Source organism: Solanum pennellii, chromosome 6 (assembly GCF_001406875.1).
Source record: "Solanum pennellii chromosome 6, SPENNV200".
NCBI lineage: Eukaryota > Viridiplantae > Streptophyta > Magnoliopsida > Solanales > Solanaceae > Solanum > Solanum pennellii.
In genome coordinates this window covers 33,131,753-33,152,032 of record NC_028642.1, presented here as the reverse complement: position 1 = coordinate 33,152,032, position 20,280 = coordinate 33,131,753, and the positions used below count along the sequence as shown (strand labels likewise).

The 20,280-nt window shown below is 35.3% G+C and overlaps 1 protein-coding gene across 4 annotated transcripts in view; it reads left to right on the top strand.

Annotated features, from left to right (window-relative positions):
• Positions 1–2,591: 2,591 nt before the first annotated feature.
• LOC107021651 (ribulose-1,5 bisphosphate carboxylase/oxygenase large subunit N-methyltransferase, chloroplastic) overlaps positions 2,592–20,280 on the top strand; it is a 43,014-nt gene continuing 25,325 nt past the window's right edge. For 2 of the 4 annotated variants that reach the window (XM_027917860.1, XM_015222351.2), the window contains exons 1-10: positions 2,592–2,748; positions 3,084–3,187; positions 3,424–3,487; positions 3,572–3,682; positions 3,777–3,836; positions 4,260–4,376; positions 13,257–13,326; positions 14,115–14,155; positions 15,756–15,836; positions 19,103–19,138. In XM_027917860.1, coding sequence (XP_027773661.1) covers positions 2,635–2,748; positions 3,084–3,187; positions 3,424–3,487; positions 3,572–3,682; positions 3,777–3,836; positions 4,260–4,376; positions 13,257–13,326; positions 14,115–14,155; positions 15,756–15,836; positions 19,103–19,138 — 798 coding nt within the window. In that variant the 5' untranslated portion in view covers positions 2,592–2,634. The remainder of the gene's footprint in view (positions 2,749–3,083; positions 3,188–3,423; positions 3,488–3,571; positions 3,683–3,776; positions 3,837–4,259; positions 4,377–13,256; positions 13,327–14,114; positions 14,156–15,755; positions 15,837–19,102; positions 19,139–20,280) is intronic. The other 2 variants (XM_015222352.2, XM_027917861.1) reach the window with 2 other exon arrangements.

The following is a 20,280-nucleotide window of genomic DNA, read 5'->3' as shown; positions in this document are numbered from 1 at the left end:
CATAAATGTGTTTGTTAACATGACCTCATTTCGCATTTACGTGTTCTAACTTTGGATGTGTACAAATAGACACTGAACTTGTATAAAGTTAAACAAGTAGACACATGAGTCCTTCGTGACATAACCACATTAAAACAATGTAGGATGAAAATTGTCATGTAGGATGTGTGTGTTTATTTCTTTAATTATATACAAATTTAAGTGTTTAATTGTACACACCCAGAGTTGGATGTCATTAATGTAAGTTGAGACCAAGTTAAATGACATAGTATTATGCCGGCTAATTAATATGAATAAATGACGAAATAGTAATTTTGACCAATCTATTAATAATTACTTAATTATCATATAAAATAGAAAATGTCGATCTAATATGTAAAAGAGGGAGAACTATCATGATTTAAAGCCTGCTTGACATTGTTGTTAGGAGGCCAAATATATTTTTTCTCGATACAAGCATCCTTTATTTTAAAAGGAAAAAATAGGTTTGGCGAATCCTCAAACCTGCTTTTAAATGGAAGCAAAATCAGTTTTCTGCTATTGGGAAGAAGCTTAAAATTTATGCTTCTTAAAAAAAGCAGAAAAAAAAATTATTTTCTTGAAGACTAAAAGTATATCATAAATTTGGTTAAGTTTCATACAAGAATTTTATTGTTATTTTTGTAAAATAATTATTTTATGTTTATATACTATTATTATTTTACGTCTTATTTTATATAATCAAAATAAATGTAACAACAACATTTTTGTAGGATTAAAAAGAAGAAGGATTTTATTTGTTTTTGTGGTGAATTTTTTTTGTACATAGTGGTTTAATTTGTCAAATAGTTTTTAAATTTATTTTTCTTGATATTTTGAATTATATTTAAGTCATCATGTTAATATTGTATTAATATTTTGTTTATTTATTTATGTATGATATTGATTGAGAAATTGAATATGCATATTTTCATTAAAAAAATTCTAATAGATATTTAAAATAATTTCTCTCTATAAATAATTTTAGTAATAAAAATACATTGATACTTAACCTTTTTTCGTAATATGACTTTCAAAAGCAAAAGATTAGTCAAACACGATTTACTTATCAAAAACACTTTTCAGATGAATTAGCCCAACATGATTTACTTTTTTTACAAAAGCAATTTTCATAAAATAGTTGTTTAAAAAAGTTCTTCTAAAAATAAGTAGTTTTTAACAACAATGCCACACAAACTCTAAATGGGGGTTCAAATTTGGTTATTTGTGCATTCTTTGAATGGTGTCCTTCCTTATCAGACCATCTCCAATCCCACTTTATCTTACTCTTCATTCTCGATATTTGAAAAGTAAAATAGAAATATAAGTCTTCAACCACTCTCTAAAAAGCCATCTATTCTCTATTTATAGAGAGGTGAATAATAATTATTCAAATTTGGAGAATTACTATTCACCTCTCTGTTTCACTTATTCATTATTTTAATATCATTTCTACTATTTGTAGCTAACATTTTTTTTTATATAATGCTATTAATTAAATTTTGAATATTCGTAATTTTTTTAAATATAATACAACATTTTAAAAAAATATATTATAGAGTATATACTACTTTCATCCCAAATTAATAATATTTTTATTTTTTTTTTCAATTTTTGTCACTTAAGAGAGAATTTGATATTATTATTGATTTTCATTATGAAGAATGCACAAAATTTAAATAATAAAATAAAAATTTATTTTTAAAATAAAACATGACATCATAATTTAAATACATGATAACAATATAATACATGGCATAATGATTTTTAAAATCACTACAATAATTTAATAATTCAGTAGGTCGTTTTCAAATTTAACAATATTCGGAAAAAAATAGTGTATGATCTAGAGAACTGTTGTGTTTGTGATTGCGGTTTTGCTTGTTGATTTCTTTTTTCAATTTTTCATAGCTGTTCTTTAAAATTTAGAATATAATTTTATACTAAATAGATAATTTTTTTTAAAAATAATTTTATATTACATGAAAATTATATAGGATAATTTTTGAAAAACGAAAGAGCGAGTTCATATTATGAAATAAGAAATTGAAATAAAAATAATAATATAATATTGAGAGAATTCAAAGAGTAAAAATAGAAAACTAAATTCAGAGTTATTGTTTTAAATAATCGAGAACTTTATAGAAAAAATTACTTTATGAGTGTATTTTAATAAATAATTACTGATTTTAGCGTTATTTTTTGTTTATTATCATCTGTAGCAATACTATATTAAATCTGTAATATGTATTAAAAGTGAATTAAGTATGCAATACATTGTATTATAGTTGTTTTTAAAAATTAAACTTGTTTGGAAAGAAGTTGACACGTTATATTATAAATGTATTACAGTGTGTGATAAATGTATTATCAATCAATAAAACTTGTATTATATATAAATGATAAATTATTCTTTGTAATATGAATTAAAAGTATATTATAAATAAAAGTGATCAAGTGGAAAAAATGATATTACTATAAATGATATATACTTTTTATTTATAGTATGTTTCCCAACTTTATATTTATTGAAGAATAAAATAGAACGTAAATACTAAACATTGTAACGCCACCTTATAAGGCACGGCGCGAATGCATTTTTGATTATCTTTAAAAATGCTAATATTCCATAGAATCATATATTCAAACACCTGGCAGTCACCATGCTCACTCCTCTCTATCATCCGTCGGCTCCGCTGCCAGTTCAGTTTCTCCAATTGTTTATCTAAGGTTTTTCTCCAAACTCAGTCATCTTCCATCAACAATGAAAATGTATCATTGTGCATGGATGACAAGAAGCAAATGTTGATTTAGGATCTAGGTTATGTGTATTGTGATTATGCTTAGGCAAACTGTGTGTTCCGCATCCACAATTCCTTCTGTCTCCTCTCTATCGGTTACTTTATTATTCTCTAGTTTCTGTCTGCTTATTACTCTCCCCCTCAGCTTTTATCAATCGGTTTTGCTTAGTTATTGTAACTTTCCCTATTTCACTTCACTGTTGTTGAGTATTTTTATTGCAGACTTGAACAAGTTGATAATATTAGTACTCTCTTCTGGTACAGTGCTACATTGATGAAGAGTGTAATGACTTTTTACTGTGGTTGGAACACAAGGCAGGGGTGGAGATATCTTCCTTGCTTTCAATTGGAAAGTTTGCTAATGGAAGGTTAAGTTCTATTTATCTGACACAGGTCATTGTGCATTTGCTATGATAACCATCTGTTTGTATTCTAGTGATTGATTTCTTTTACTGTCTTTCGCAAAAAGTAAATCCTTGTTTTTCTCAGAAAGGAGTTCAAAATCCTGCTGTCCGGGAAAATATATTGGGTTCATTGTACTGTGTCATGAGACATTCTAATAGCTTTGACGATTAAGTCAAGTCACTTTCCCTTCTATATGCAGGTCGCTCGTCGCTCGTCACCCTATAAAACCAGGCGATTGCTTGTTGAGGGTTCCTTACAACGTGGTATGTGATTCTGTAACTGGAGGTCTTGCTATTGTTTAATTGGTTCTGTTACTGTATCTGACAGAACTTACATTCTTATTGCAGCAATTGGCCCCTGATAACCTTCCTAGAGGAATCAATGCATTATTAGGAGATAATGTGGGCAATGTTGCGAAAGTTGCCTTGTTGATTTTATATGAGCAGAAGTTGGGCAAGGTACCATGATTTTGCGTGACTTTGGCTCAGTAGTAAGATTAGAGTCCCTGTTGTTTGAGTATTCATGACCTCCGTCCTGCTGTGTTGTTTGCAGAAATCGGAATGGGACCCGTACATTTCTCGTCTTCCCCGGCCTGAGGATATGCATAACACAGTAAATTTTATCGATAATATGTGAACATTTCCTTATTATGAATTCTAGTTTCAGTTCGTTTCTCTTTAACACTTCTTCTTTAACTTGGTGGGGGTACACCTAGTTTTCTAGCAATAGATTGGAAGAGGGAATACCCCATTAAATGAATAAAACCCGGGATGGCATTGTGTCAATAAGAGTCAGGATAAAGGATTTTTGGGATCATTCTACTAAGTTCTAGAGATCCATGGATTTCAAGAGAAGACATTCCATTTCTTTGTGACATCCGAGTCATATTGAGAGGCTGTATTCACTGGAAAGAGATTGTGGAGAAGGGGGGAAAGTATATGTTTATATTTGCGAGCAAGGAATCTGATTCCATAATCATATGTTGAGAAGTTGTTATTTCAGCAAAGTTGGTATTAGTTGTTTTAAAATTTGCAGATATTCTGGGATGACAATGAGTTAGAGATGATTCAACAAAGCTCTTTACATCAGAAAACAATTATGCATAAGCTGTTTGTTGAACAAGAATTCTCAAAAATTAAGGAGCTTGGAAAGGTGTCTATATCTTTGTCGGTTTGTTACTTCACATGTTTTTGAGATTCATTGTAGTTTTACTTGCCTGTGGTAACAGTATAACATCCAATTTCTCCACTCCAAATCTCGTTACTGTTATCCTGATATAAATGTTAACCTAACTGATCACTGATCAGTAAATGATTATAGTCACTTTATGTACCCTACAACAGTGATGTTGATCTTATCTAGGAAGTTGTTGAGATACATTTACCATCAAGAAGAAAAAAATGAAGATATCAGACCTTTATTCTCTTATACACCAAGATCTTATTATTAGTGATATAAGAAATCAGTTATGGATATTTAGCTGCCGGAGGTTTAACCCAAGTCAATTTTTTTAATAATGGTAACATTTTATTCATCAGCATAAAAACTATAATGGTAGCAATATTTACAAGCTACAACCTTGTGTACTTTACAGGGCTTCCGAAAATTGTAGAATAGATCCTGCATCCTCTACAAAGAAGACTCTGTACACCAAAAAGAGAAATTTAAAATACAATTAACTTTAACTACTTGTATGAAGCTACTCCTATCTTCAAAACGTTTGTTGTTTCTTTTCCTCCATATGGTTCACTAAATGCAAGATGGAACAATCCTTCAGCACTTCTTCTGTTTGGCATGTTTTCCAGCATAGTTCCAATCTCTCAATAGAACACATGCATTTCCTGACATTATACATTTTCAGTTAACCAGGGCCACAAACAGATTCCACAGTTGCGAAGTGAAGATACAGTGAAAGGAAAAGATGGTTGTTGTTTTCAGATTCAACTTTGCATAGAAACATCTAATTTTAACTGCATACCGACACTCTGTAGATTTTCCTGAGTTAGACAAGTCCTTCTTGCTACTAGCTATGTAAAGCAGTTAACAAGGTATCTTGCGCTTTCAAATCGGATTCCATGGCCAGTTGATGTACTATTGTCCAATATTGGAATAATATGCATATGCCTCTTTGACCGGGAGAACCTTCTTGTTTGTGCCTTCTCTTATCACGATATCTTCATTATCATTTGGCCCTTTCAATCCCTCCAAAGCTTGATAGAAATCAGCCACTATCCCCAGTTCCCAGTCATGATGCTTTCCTGAAAGTGAGATCCCATTCACGTGGGCTCCATACATTACTGGTAGTTGCATTATCTTGCAGTAATAACCTAAAGATATCAGGAAACATGTCTCTCAAGGGTTTATTGTTACCCATTTATCAGTCCAACAAGTTTTTCTCATACCATTCCCATGGTAAAATCAGTATTAGCTGCAAAATCTCCCATAAAGCTCTGATGAATTTCCAGTTATCCACCCCAAAGGTTGTGTTGATAGGTTTAGGCACCACACCAGTGTCCCAGTTTCCCGTATTTCTGTGTTATGACTTCCCTCCACAAGCTATTTTCTTCTTGCCATACCTCCATAACCATTTGGACATTAAGCTCCTGTTATGTAATCTGAAGTTTCTTATTCCGTAGCCTCTTGTTGCTTGTTTGTGATTAGTCTTTTCCATCTCACCAGATTGTTTCCTTTTTTTTTGGTGTTACCATGCCACAAGAAATTGCTTCTAGTGGCATCCAACCTCTTCTCAACGACTCCACCTTGGAAGGGAGTGGAAATTGAACCACAACATATGTAGGCAGCACATCAAAATCAAAGTGGGTTTGCCTCCAAGTTACAGAGACTGTGCCTTCCGTCTGGCAATTTTTTTATTACAGTTACGAGTATATCATTCCATATCTTCATTGCTTTTGTCTTTGATCTTAGAGCGAATCCCAAATATTTTGTAGGTAATGTTCCCACCTCACACCTTAGGATACTAGCTGAAATAAGAGTTATTGCACCTTCATTTACAGGATATACCTTACTCTTCTCCGAAATTATATATAGCCCCGAAACAACTTCAAACAAGATCAATACTAATCTATTGAGTCTGACATTCCCTTGGTTAGCTGCACAAAAATTTCTGTGTCATTAGCATACAAGAGATAGGTGATGGCTAAAGCTATTTGTCAATATGGTGTTTATCTGAAATCCCCTGATCCAACCATTTCTAGTAGCTTTCTCCATCATGTTGTTTAGCCCCCTCCATGGCAATAATGAATCAAAAAAGGGACAAGAGGTCTGTTAGGACCGAAAATAAGGTGTAAACGCGGAAGCTAGCAAAGCAAACCTTAAAAGATCACGAGTAAGAAGACAACGAGAAATATACCAAAAGACGCAAAGATTTAACGTGGTTCGGTCAATCGGCCTACGTCCACAAAGGAGATGAGCAATCCACTATAAATATGAGAGTACAAAATACAGAGGGAAACAACCTCAACCAAATTCACTCAGAATACATGGGAGGTTCACACAAGTGATAACGTATCAAGCTTGTGACCCACAAATTCTCCCTCTAACCAAAAACTCTCAAAGCCCTTAAGACTACATTGTGAATGCTGATTAAGTTAGAAGGAACATTCCTCTATTTATAGAGTCCTAAACCTTTTCCTACAAGAAAATGATTAGTCAATCCAAAACCTTTTCCTAAAAGGAAAACCTATTCATGGTAAGAAATTTAGGGCAAATAAAACCCAACAAATCTCCCCCTTGGCCTGAATTTCTGACAAAATAAATTTGTCCACCTTCTTCACTTAATCTTCAACAACTTGCTTCTCCTCTCCATAATCTCCTTTGCAAAATTTATGTCTCAACACAGAGAACCTCTCTGAAACAATTTCTCCAACAAAATCTTCATTACTGTCAAAAAGGTTGCGGCTAGAACTACACCCGTCAAGATGAACACCTCTTTCTAACCTGGTTCAATCATCGATTATCGAACCACTAAACCTGACTCCATCATTGAATCTGGCTCTGATACCACTTGTTAGGACCGAAAATAAGCAGGTGTAAACGCGGAAGCTAGCAAAGCAAACCTCGAAAGACCACGAGTAAGAAGACAACGAGAAATATACCAAAAGACACAAAGATTTAACGTGGTTCGGTCAATCGACCTACGTCCACAAAGGAGATGAGCAATCCACTATAAATATGAGAGTACAAAATACAGAGGGAAACAACCTCAACCAATTCACTCGGAATACATGGGAGGTTCACACAAGTGATAACGTATCAAGCTTGTGACCCACAAATTCTCCCTCTAACCAAAACTCTCAAAGCCCTTAAGACTACATTGTGAATGCTGATTAAGTTAGAAGGAACATTCCTCTATTTATAGAGTCCTAAACCTTTTCCTACAAGAAAAGGATTAGTCAATCCAAAACCTTTTCCTAAAAGGAAAACCTATTTATGGTAAGAAATTTAGGGCAAATAAAACCCAACAAATCTCCCCCTTGGCCTGAATTTCTGACAAAATAAATTTGTCCACCTTCTTCACTTAATCTTCAACAACTTGCTTCTCCTCTCTATAATCTCCTTTGCAAAATTTATGTCTCAACACAGAGAACCTCTCTTAAACAATTTCTCCAACAAAATCTTAATTACTGTCAAAATAGTTGCGGCTAGAACTACACCCGCCAAGATGAACACCTCTTTCTAATCTGGTTCAATAATCGATTATCGAACCACTTAACCTGACTCCTTCATTGAATCTGGCTCTGATACCACTTGTTAGGACCAAAAATAAGCAGGTGTAAATGCGGAAGCTAGNGTGTAAACGCGGAGGCTAGCAAAGCAAACCTTAAAAGATCACGAGTAAGAAGACAACGAGAAATATACCAAAAGACACAAAGATTTAACGTGGTTCGGTCAATCGACCTACGTTCACAAAGGAGATGAGCAATCCACTATAAATATGAGAGTACAAAATACAGAGGGAAAGAACCTCAACCAAATTCACTCAGAATACATGGGAGGTTCACACAAGTGATAACGTATCAAGCTTGTGACCCACAAATTCTCCCTCCAACCAAAACTCTCAAAGCCCTTAAGACTACATTGTGAATGCTGATTAAGTTAGAACGAACATTCCTCTATTTATAGAGTCCTAAACCTTTTCCTACAAGAAAAGGATTAGTCAATCCAAAACCTTTTCCTAAAAGGAAAACCTATTCATGGTAAGAAATTTAGGGCAAATAAAACCCAACAAGGTCTCCTTGCCTGAGTTCCCTTTAAGATGGAAACAAACCTTCGGGACTTCAATTGATTTGCATGGAGAAATTGAATCCAGTTATTTCCTGTCAAATTTTATGTCCCCTAGTATATTTGATAGGACTACCTAAATAACATGGTTAAAAGCTTTTTGTATGTACGTTTTGCATGGTAACCCTGGAACCTGTCCCTTCATTATAGAGTTCACACTCATTGCAATTAAGGCCGCATCCATTAAATGCCTCCATTTAATAAATGTCATCTATTGTTTGCTTTATGCACCGCTTAAATATTTTAGCCAAAAGCTTTGGGATTTATCTTTTACTCAGTGCCAATAAGCCAATAGGTTTGAATCATTTAGCTCTTTGGCCTCACTCTTCTTAGGATCAGTACCACATATGCAGCATTGAAGCTATGAGAAATATAGGTGATAATATTATTGACTTGTGTTTCTACATTATTACATTGAGACACTATTTATAGATTAGGTGTGTCCATGGTTCGGTTTGGATCGGTTATTAGTTAAAACCAAAACCAAAACCAATTTAGTTGGTTTTTAAATTTCTAAAACCAAATCAAACGAAAATAATAACTGCCGGTTTGGTTCGGTTGTTTTGTTTTTTCCAGTTTGATAGTAATAAATCTTTAAGTCACTGGTATTCATATCGAGGTCCCTTGTCTGAGAAGGTGGCAAGGTCTGAGCAATCTCTCAATTTCCTATTCTAAGGTGTCCACTTTCTCACAGACATTACTAACCGATTTGGACAATGGCTTCATTACTTTTCTGAATGCTCTATGGATGAGAGATGGTAAAGCACTGGCCAGCTTCGTTAGTTGATTGTTATGATCATTGGGCATGGTTGCTAGTGTGGCAAGGTCTTGAGTGGAGGGTCTCATTTCTAAAGTGGATGGTAAACTGGGTTGAGATGCGGATGTTTCTCCTCTTTGTTGACTTGTTGGAGCATATCTCTCCCGATTCTTTGTCATCGTATGATGGTAATTGTTGGCCTAAATTTAACAAGTCTGTCTACCTCTTTTATGTGTGTGCACTCTGTATCTACACAAGAATGTGATCATTGTTGGGTAAGATAGAGCTCCTTTAGATTTCTATGTTGCCCGCTTTATTTTTTCAGCCATGATTTGTGTTCATACACCTCCATTTCTGTCATGAGGTGAGCTATCAAAACGACAGCTTCTATAGATACGTTCACAGAGTTTCTGGAAGGCCTTAGACTTCTTCGCAGAAAGTCAAACCATACTTCTGCTTGTGCCTATTTCGGAGAATCTATTGCAATGACTTCTGCTACCCACACATATTGACTTCAAGTTGATGTTTTATGGTAGGTTGAGCTGCTTTTTGGAACTGGAATACATGGCACCAAAAAGAGAAGAGATTATCCAGGGGTAATAGGAATTTCCTTTCCTCTTACAAACCATAGATGTTATGGATGGGCTTGTCTCCATATCCTCCTGCTGCCCTTGCTTGTCCATTTTGGCTCGATATGACGCATAGAACTCCCATAGCATTTCCGAAAAGTATAGATCCCGAGGAGTTAAGATGGTGATCCACTCATGTTCCTCAGTTTGAGTTGATAAGTTGTGGAGGTCTTCATTAAATGACTCAACATCGGGAACAACCTGCAAGATGCCTGTCTGTTCCTTCGCCGGTGTGCTTCAGTTCTATTTTTGGGGCTTCAAATCCATCAAACTAGCTATTTCTAAGGAATGCCTGCATCCAAGAGAACTAGGGCCTAAAACCCCTTAAATTAGCATTAAAACAAGACAATAATTTATGAATTTGGGTCTAATGAGTCGGTAAAGTACCAACTCATCAAAAGTTTAGCCTCTTTTCAATATGGGTGATAGGGTGTGCTTCTTTATTTCTAGTGATGAGTCTTCTGAATTAATCAACATTAGTGAAGGTCCATTCAGGTGGTTTTTGTTCAAAGAGTTAAACAGTCTGTTTATAAGTAAGATCAAGATCGACGAAGACTTTCTCAGGTGGGTCTGCAGTGTTATGAAGTTAGCATGCAGAGGTGTCGGGGACCTCTACAGTAGATAGGGTTGACTGAAAAAGGGGATTTATTTGGAGTTTATCAGAATCTTGTTTGCCTATGACACACTGATCTTCTGTGAAGCTGAGAAATCGCAAGTGCAATATCTTAACCTCACTCTTATGCTTGTTCTGGCCATGTCAGGACTCCACATTAACATGTCTAAAAGTATTATCTACCCTGTTAATGATGTCCCAGACATGGAGAATTTGGCAGACATTATGTCCAGCTCAATTAGATCTTTTCCCACTGCCTATTTGGGGTTACCACTGGGTGCTAGTTATAAATCAATTGGGGCTTGGAGTGGTATTGTGTCAAAGTTTGAAAGAAGATTGACTTCTTGTCAACAACAATATCCCTCACTAGGGGGCAGGGTAACACTCATCAATAGTGTCTTGGATAGTATCCACACCTAATTTATGTCCCTTTTCCCTATGCCAGTTAAGGTGCAAAAACATCTTGACAAGATTAGGAGAGACCTCCTCTGGGAAGGTAATAGTAAGGACCACAAATTCCACCCTGTGAAATGGGCCAAAGTTACCAGGCCAAAGCAGTTTGGAGGCTTAGGGATTAAAGACCTGACATTAAATAACAAGTGTATGCTAAGAAGTGGCGTTGGTCGTTGGAGGTACAATCAGGAGACAACTGGTCTATGGAAGGAAGTGATCCAAGCAATTAGTAGCACTCGTCAGTGGTGCTCTAATGAAGTCACAATCCCTTATAGCACATGGGTCTGAAAAGCTATGAGGAAGTCGTGGGAGGTCTGCTATAGCAATGCTACTCTCAAAGTGGGAAGTGGGGAGCACATCCAGTTTTGGAAAGACACTTGGCTGGGAAACATCCCTCTAATGAACATATTTCTTAGAATATTTCAAATTGCCTCCAATCCAAAATCAATAATCTCTTAGTGTTGGGAAGAATGTGCGACTCTGAGGAGAAATTTAAATGACTGGGAGTTGGAAGAATTTATAGCCCTCATGGACACCATCCAGACCAGCTCAGTCCACAGCCAAAGCAGGGATAGACTCACTTAGGGATACAAGGATGGCTCCTATTCGGTCAAAGAAGGCTACTTAAAGCGAGGCGACATTCATCTAAGACTAAGCTCAAGGAAGACACTGATCTATGGCTATGGAAACTTATCTGGAGAACTTAGATGCCTCCAACAGTGATCTGTTTCAGCTGGATCAATCTTAATGGTTCTTGCCTCCAAAAGTGACCCCTTTCCTCTCTTAACGCTAGATGTTTGATTAGTCTTTTTAGTTGGGTCAACCACTCTGTAATTTCGGTTAAATCATTCCTAGAATTATCAGCTCCATAGATCTTGATAGTTGTGATAGCTTTTTTTGCCTTCCTGGGAGCTGGTAATCTCTTTGTAATACTTGCATCTTCTTGATGCTTTTTGTTAATGATATCCTTCTTATTTCATCAAAAAAGGGCAATTGGGGAAACATCCTTTTTCTGTCTTCTCTCCACAAAGGAAGGAGAGCACCGCCAAGCCAACCAGAAAGCAGAAACTGCATGAGGTAAGACAAAGGAAAGACCTGGAACTCTTATCTAAGTCTCGGCAAACTGGATTTTTCCTGCACACATTCAGACGATGGTGACCGCAGGACACCTGCAGGAGATTTTGCTCCCACTTCCAGTCCCAAATCAGAATGTGTTCCCCCAGTTTCCTGGTTGGAACTCGAAACAGGAATTGATGGCCACACATTTCAAATACACCGATTGAGTTTCCCCATTTGCCTAAGCCCATCTTCAAACAACTGTCTGGTTTCGGCGTGATGTTGCTCCCTTCCCTCGAATCCTCAATGATTTTTCCAGCACTAGCTGTCCACCTGTATCCACTAGTTGCTTCAACAAAGGTTGAGTCCACCACTAGATGTTGTGATTCTGTTATAATGTGTTCCCTTCTATAAATAAGACTTCTAATTTTGTATGCTGGCTCGTCCCATCCTGTATTGAATGTTGTTTATGGTAGTATAACAGTGGATCTTTTACTCCTCTGTTCGTTTCTACAATTAATATAAATCTGCTGAAGTCATTAAATTTCTTTGCACAAAAGTAGTTGGCTTGATGGTCCTTGAGCTTCCACCTTCTGACTTCTTTCTTTCTAACCTCTGATGCCTTATGTAATAAATGGCATATCCATGTCATAACTTCCAGCTGATCATCATTCTTGGTAGCAATTTGTTCCTGTTCCTGGTTTCCATCTGGTCAACCATTTTTCTGAAAAAAAAACATTTTTGGTGATATCTATGACTTATCCAACTCTAAAATTAATCTTGTTGTCCACGTTTTTAGTCAATTACTGGATGAAGTAGTATCTTTTTCTCCTGTCTTTACTAGTACCTGTTGCTATATGTGATGTGTACTTCTTGATATTATGCTGGCGTTATTTTCCTTTCATTCCTACTTTGATTACTCTTCTTTTGAGCTGAGGGTTTACCGGAAAGAGTCTCTCTACCCCGCAATGGTAGGGTTAAGGTTTATGTACATCTTACCCTCTCCAAACTCCACTTGTGGGATTATATTGGGTATGTTGTATTTGATGATGGAAGTAAAACACAGTTACCAAGCTTACGGCGATGTACGGGTACCCCGGAACTAGAAGACTTTAACTAGCCTTGGTTTATATGCCTGATAGCATTTCTTGTTGTTACTCTCTTAAAAACTATAAATCTTAACCCAAGCAATTTCCTAAAATATTATTATTTCTTGATTTCAGGCTTCCTTCCAATTCTCTGGAATTATCCAAGATGTGACATTAGAGAACTTCAAATATGCATGTGCTTTAGGTAAAGTCTTTCAATGTAGATACATTTTTTTCCTAAAAGAATTTCTAAGTACAAATTACTTGAATTAAGTTGTCTCCTACAGGCTTGCAAAGATGTGCACACAGTTTCAATATAATCTAGTTGGAGTTTCAAATGCTTCTCCTAAGATGGTCGCCATTTGATCCAGACCTGTTGTGCATTTTGCGATTGCACTGTTTTCTTACCGTTAAATATTCACAAATGACATACTTGGTATTTTATATCTTTAAACTCTAGTTTATCTCAAAAAAAAAGAAAACATCTTTAAACTCTAGTTTCTCACATAATTAATAAGCGGCAAGAAGTAGACATGATTAAAATTTCCATTTTTACTTCAGCAGTTTAGCTGAAGCTGCAAGAATCCTTGAGTCCTTGCCTTCTTCTCTAGAATGATTTATTTTGTTGAAGAAATACATCTAAACCACTTAAGATTAGAACATAGAGGAAGCTGGAAGCACACATCTATCTATCTTCTCATGACGTGAGTTTCATATTAGTGATATGGATTTGGTTAAAGGAAGTAGTTTTCATTGTTAATAAACCAGCTATTCCAGTCTATATGAACTAAATGCCTGAACACCGTCTTAACTTACGTGGAAACTGCCTACCCTTATTATCAGCTCTGCTCCAAAGAAGCAAAGCTAGCCTGTTGGAAAGGTAGTCTGTTTCCTTTTCGTGGAGCAGGTCTTGTGTTTCAACATTTCATTTAGTGTCATGGATTATGGACCTGGATGCCCAGATTGATGAAAAACTCTTTGTCTGCATTTCAGTTACATCGCGCGCATGGGAAAGTTCCAGGGGGGTATCAATGGTATTTCTGTTTTGGGGATTTTATTTTGTTTTCTTTAATTATTATATTGAGTAAGTTACCATTATCAAAACAATAATTGTATTGAGTTTATACCTTAAACTCCCCCTTAAACTATCCACTTTTCATCAGTTTAATACTTAAATTATGGGGTGTTGCTGTTATCCCTTGAATTATAACATTTTCCATCTGAAAATCCTTCCAGTGTCAAGTGGCATGGATAGTGGTTTTACTCTCATTATAGTGTATAGGAGCTAGAACATAGGCAAACAAGAGGATCCGTGTGGTATCTTATATTATTTTTGTATCTCTTATTTCTTATTTTTCCTTTTTGCTTTTTCTTTTCTTATTCATTTTTTTATTTCTTTAAATCTTATCTTCTATAATAACTGTAAACTGATTGAAATACAACCTAATATAATACACCCTCCATCCCATTTTATATGATTTCAGTTTGATCTGACAGGAAGAAAGACTTTTGAAATTTGTGATATAAAATAAGTGATAGATGTTTATGTATTATTAGTCATTTCATTAAGGGTAAAATAAGCGTTTTAAAGTTAAATTGTTACTTAATGCAGAAATATGTCATTCTTTTTGGGATTGGCTAAAAAGGAAAGCGAGTCATATAAACTGAGATAGAGGGAGTAGTGAAATAAAAATATAATAATCAGGAAAATATCTAGTTAATAATCACAGATGTATTTTATCATAACAGTATACTCAATTGTTAAAGATAACTCTAAAATAACAGTAATACAAAGAATTAAGAAAAGAGATCTTATACTCGAACTTAAATTTTTTTTTTTCTTATTTGTTCTTCTTCTTAGCTTATCTAAATTTTTATTGGTTTTTTCTTTTCCCTCTTCAAAATCCAATAACTTTTGTGTAATAGAAAATTCAGTTGAATATTCTCATATCTAGACTATCTACTTAATTAAAGGGATTAGGGAATATTCTCATATCTAGACTATCTAATCATACCTTATTTAAATATTCTCATATCTATACTATCTAAATATACCATAATTATAAAAAACTCAACTGAAAAGTTTGAATATTTAAGCAACTGAAGATAAATTTTGTGCGTGTTATGCTTTTTTAATGGAGTTGACCAAAATAAAGAAAAATAAATTTGACTGTCAAATTCCACGTAGATGGTCTTTTTGACCTATTCTCTAGTTCTCAGACACTACAAAGAGGAATCACTCTCCATGTCACTTGACACTGCATGTTTTTTTAAATGGAGGATGACCTTTTTGTACCAACACTGACAAGGTGGTAATATTTCCTTGACACACTGCATGTTTTTTTAGATATGAAATGTTATAGTTTGCAATGGGGTGGAGGGGTGGGTGGTGGTGTAACAACACCCAAGTTTAAATATATACTGATAAAACGTGGATAGTTAAAGGTGATTTTGAGGTATTAACTCTATTTTATTTTATTTGTTTTGTGTCTGATTGATAATTTTTGGAAGGACGTTCATTCGGCGAGCTCCTTTTATTTAAACTTCTAGAGGTTTAAATCTTTTATGACTGTTTTAAGGATGACTACTTTTTGGGTGCATGAGGTGCCTGATAGTTTGTTCACTACATTGTAGATTCCTTTTGCCGATTTTGCAAATCACAGTGATCTATCTGACACAACTGTTCTGTGTAGTGAAAAGAAGCAACTTTCAGAGGTATGTTCCACCAGCTTAAAAAATGGTTTTCCATCTATGCATCTGCCAGAAAAAAGCTATTATTATCACCTGCTCTGCCTATGAAATAATAACAACACTTGCTTTGCATATTATTTCTCTGTCTGTATATGTGTATGTGCTGCACATGATGACATGTGCTTTAAGTATATTCATATTAGTCTAAGAGAACAATAATTCTCATGATGTTCATCCTCCTGGCAGTGTTAGAGTTTGATCTACTTCAAAAATATTCACCGGATATGTTTTGGTGTGAGATGGAGGAAATGGGTCAAATTTCGCATCCAACGATAAGGTATTCAGTCCTTGTGATGGTATCCATGCAGCTATTTTGGTAGTTAAAGAGGAGTAAGACAAGGGGACCCCTTGTCCCCTATGCTTTCATCCTAGTGATGGAAGCATTGAACAAGATGACAGATAAAATTGTGGCAGGAGGTTATTTGAGGGGTTTCTCTATAGTTGGTGGATAAAGTTTTGTTAGGGTATTTCACTTTTTGTTTGTAGATGACACTTATGTGTTTTGCGATGCAGATAGTGTTAAGTTAATCTTCTTGAGATAAGTATTGACATGGTTCCAGGTCGTGTCAGGCCTAAAGATCAACCTTAGTAAATATTACATCTTCTAGTTGGTATGGTTGAAGGAGCCTTGACAGTCTACCACAAGACTCAAAGCAAGGGTAATAATTAAAGGAAATATTACCACCTTGTCAGTGTTGGTGCAAAAAGGTCATCCTCCATTTAAATGTTGAAAGACGCCATATGCACAATGCAAGATTTGCAATCAACTTGTTCATGAAGATGTGACTTGCAAAAGCAAATCTCAGAAATATGAATCCGATACCCAAGTCAGCAATGAAGATGAAGAAGACTACTTATTTGTGGCTACATATTTTCAACCAAGAAGTCAGACTTTTGGATAACTGATATTGGGAATGATGACTATATTCTTGCAAAATGAAAAAGGGCTATTTCAATCAAAACAAGTTCAGACAAGAATTGTCGACTTTTTGATGCCACAAAATAGGAGATTTTACGAGTTAAAATGAGAGGTAAAAACTTCTTATTTAATCCAATAAAATGAACACAAGCCTTGCAAGATCAAAGATGAATTGGCAGGCTACAAGGTCAATACCAGCCAAGACTACCATCTACAATTCCTGATCCAAGCAAGATTGTTGAAGATACGTCTAAGGATATTGCAAAAATAAGATAGATAGCTGCATTATCTGTAAAAGATTGCAGTAAATCTATCAGTTTTTTAGGATATCAAATAATTTTTTAAAAGTGAATATAAGAGTTAATTTTCTACTTTTTTGTGATTGGATTTAATCATTAGCATATTTTTCTATTTGTTAGTAGGAATTGTAGCTATAAATATGTCTTTGAGTTATTAATAAAATAATTCTCTTTGATAACGTTGTATTTTTTCTCTCTAAGCTTTTCTTTGCTATTTCCCTGAATTCTTTGCAAAAAACCAATAATAAGTTATTCCGCCATATATATGGAAACTTATCCCATCGTTATAGCATAAATGGTGGGATACCTAATCTCGAAACTAACTAATATCCCTAACCAAACGTAGGATACAATAATTGCACATTTTATCCCTGGATAATTATTCCTTATGTGTAAGGGTCCTGACCAAGTAAATCGACATAAGTACGGTGACGGCAAAGGGTTGACATGAATGATTTTGTCAAGGGCCAAAGTGCGGGTGAAATCAATCTTGTGTTGTGTGAGCGAAGTGTTGTCATGACTTAGTGGTGTCAAATAATGCTGCAAAGACACTGTCAAGACATGAAATGGATGTTGGCAAGGCAACATGCCATGACATGACTTGGACGCTGACCAACATTGGTTGTGGGCAAGTTTGCATGCGAAGAACACATGGTCTGATCAAATGCAGGAAAATCGAGCTGAGTTAAATTGAAGCATAGTCAAATGTGAATGAAACGCAACAAGAAAACAAGGAATGCACGAGTGAATAAAAAGATAACATGGCCAAAGCAAGGCAGCAACAAGGCGTTAGTGGTGTGCAGGCATGGAAAATGTGCGGGTGGATACGGGTGGACTTTGATGAGATAATGAATATACAATGTTTAGACAATGTATTAGAGTCAAAATTATGGAGGAAAATAGCAGCAAAGGACCGAAATCCAATCAGCAAAGGCACATGCCAAGCACATACGACGGTTACCTTTTTGTAACCGCTTGTGTCCAGATTCGTTGTATCTTTTGTATGCTTTTTGAATTCGTAATTTGAATGCTTCTTATCAGTTGGGGATGTCAACTGAAATATAATTTAGCGAGCTGAATGTTTGACAAGTGTTAGACATGTGTCACAACACTGTAATGTAAAACACAAGGCTGCCACATGTTCTACAAATGGACAGCCTTGTGTGTTGGATGTTTTGGGAGATAGAAAACGGGATAGACTTGTTATCCTAAGAGTGAAAGAGGGAAGATTTAGTCTTGAACTTCACTAAGACACTTAGAAAAAACGTGAGGGTTTTAAAAAGTGTATAAGGCAGCAATTGACTTGTGGTTGTGCCTTAAGTTGAAGTCGAAGTCGAAGTTGGACAGAATTGTTGTTCCAACGAGTGAGTCCTTTGTATTAGTTTTTGATTGTTAATATAAAGGTTGGATTTGCCCGTATGTTTATGTGTTTATTTCCTTGTTAGAGTTCTGAAAAATAATCAAAGGTAAAAACAGAAAAACGTCCTTGAACGTTAGGCAGAATAGGCTGCGAAAGGGGCTGAGTTGAGTGGGACTTGACTGTCATCACATTGGCTAACCTCTTGCACGAAATTTAGGTGAAGTAATCTGCCCATGTGACATTATCCCTCGTACCAAACAGTCCCTTTAGAATACTAAAGAGAAGAAACAAAGAAGAAGATGTTGCTTCTCTAGCACTTATGTGGACCATATGGAGAGAAAGAAATAGTAGAGCTTTTGATGGAGTTAGAGAAGGATTTTGTACTATTGAGGAAAAGCTTTTTATCTCTTATAGCTTTTTGAGCACTCACTAGGTTCCCTGCAGGTATAGAAGACTGGTTCTTTCACGGAAAACCATTTTTTTGTGAGGTTTTCTACCATTTAGTATACTTATTATATATAGGCTTTTTTCTTTCCCTTTTTAATATAACATTATTACTTGATTAAAAAATGTTACTTTTGCCATTTTATGGAGTATCTTCTGCTCAGGTTTCTCTTGCATGTTTGACCCGCCCTATTTTAAGCATTTGCAGGTCATTGCTGATTATAGTTACGCTCCTGGTGATCAGGTCTCATCATTCATGCAATTTGAATGTATTCTTGGTTCCATTTGATACTGTTCTTTCTCTATCTTTATGTAGATGTCAATTTGCAACTTTTTGCCTCTCTGGTCATTAACTTAAATTTTTGTGCTAGCTTATGATCTCAAGCCTTCACTTTGAATGTTTAATTGTCAAATGGCTCTTTCTTTTACTGTGTAAAGTGAAATGTGGAACTTCTCAAATTTCTGCTAAATGCCTCTCAAATTGAGAGTCTTGCCATTAAATAGAAGTATACAAAGTATTAATATCCTCAAAAAAATAAAATAGAAAGTATACAAATTACATCCCTAGAGGTCCGTCATTAGTATCTTAAAGATAAACTATTCTATCCCTCTAAAATGCTGTTCTACCCCTCCAAATCTGCTTTTCTATCACAACTTTATTCTCTTTGATTACTACAACGAATCTTAAATATCACACTTATATACATCACTATATAGTTGCATTAATACATATAATTATTCACTATTAAATTCACGATCTGTGAGCATCCATCATGCTAACATCCCCCAAATCAGATGTTTATCAAATTCAAGTGGCTTATTGGGGAAACTACTTTTACACATGATATGTTTAGTGCTACCCTTCGGCTCCTGTGATGTTCCGGGAATGCAATGGCTGGAATCTTTGGTTATATCATTATGAATTTCAGCAAGCTGACCATGCAGTTCAAGTATGAGGGGTAAATACCACATGTTTGTCACGACCCAAAACGGGTCGCGAGTGGCACCCACACTTATCCTACTATGTGAGCGAACCAACCAATCTAAACCCCAACATTTCAACCATAATAAAACAGAATATAATGCGGAAGACTTAAAACTCATTAATGAAAATCGATTAAATAACTTCTAAAAACTCAATACTTATTGTTCCCAAAAACTGGAAGTCATCACCACAAGAACATCTATCCTCAATTTACTAAATCTAAGAATATCTAGGAAGCTAAAATAAATAAACAGCTAGTCCATGCCGGAACTTCAAGGCATCAAGACATGAAGAAGAAGATCCAGTCCAAGCTAGAAGCATTAGCTCACCCTGAGATCTGACGTGATGAAGACTGGCTAGAGTTGCGGTTGAGTTGAAGACGATGGCACGTTTGCTGCACT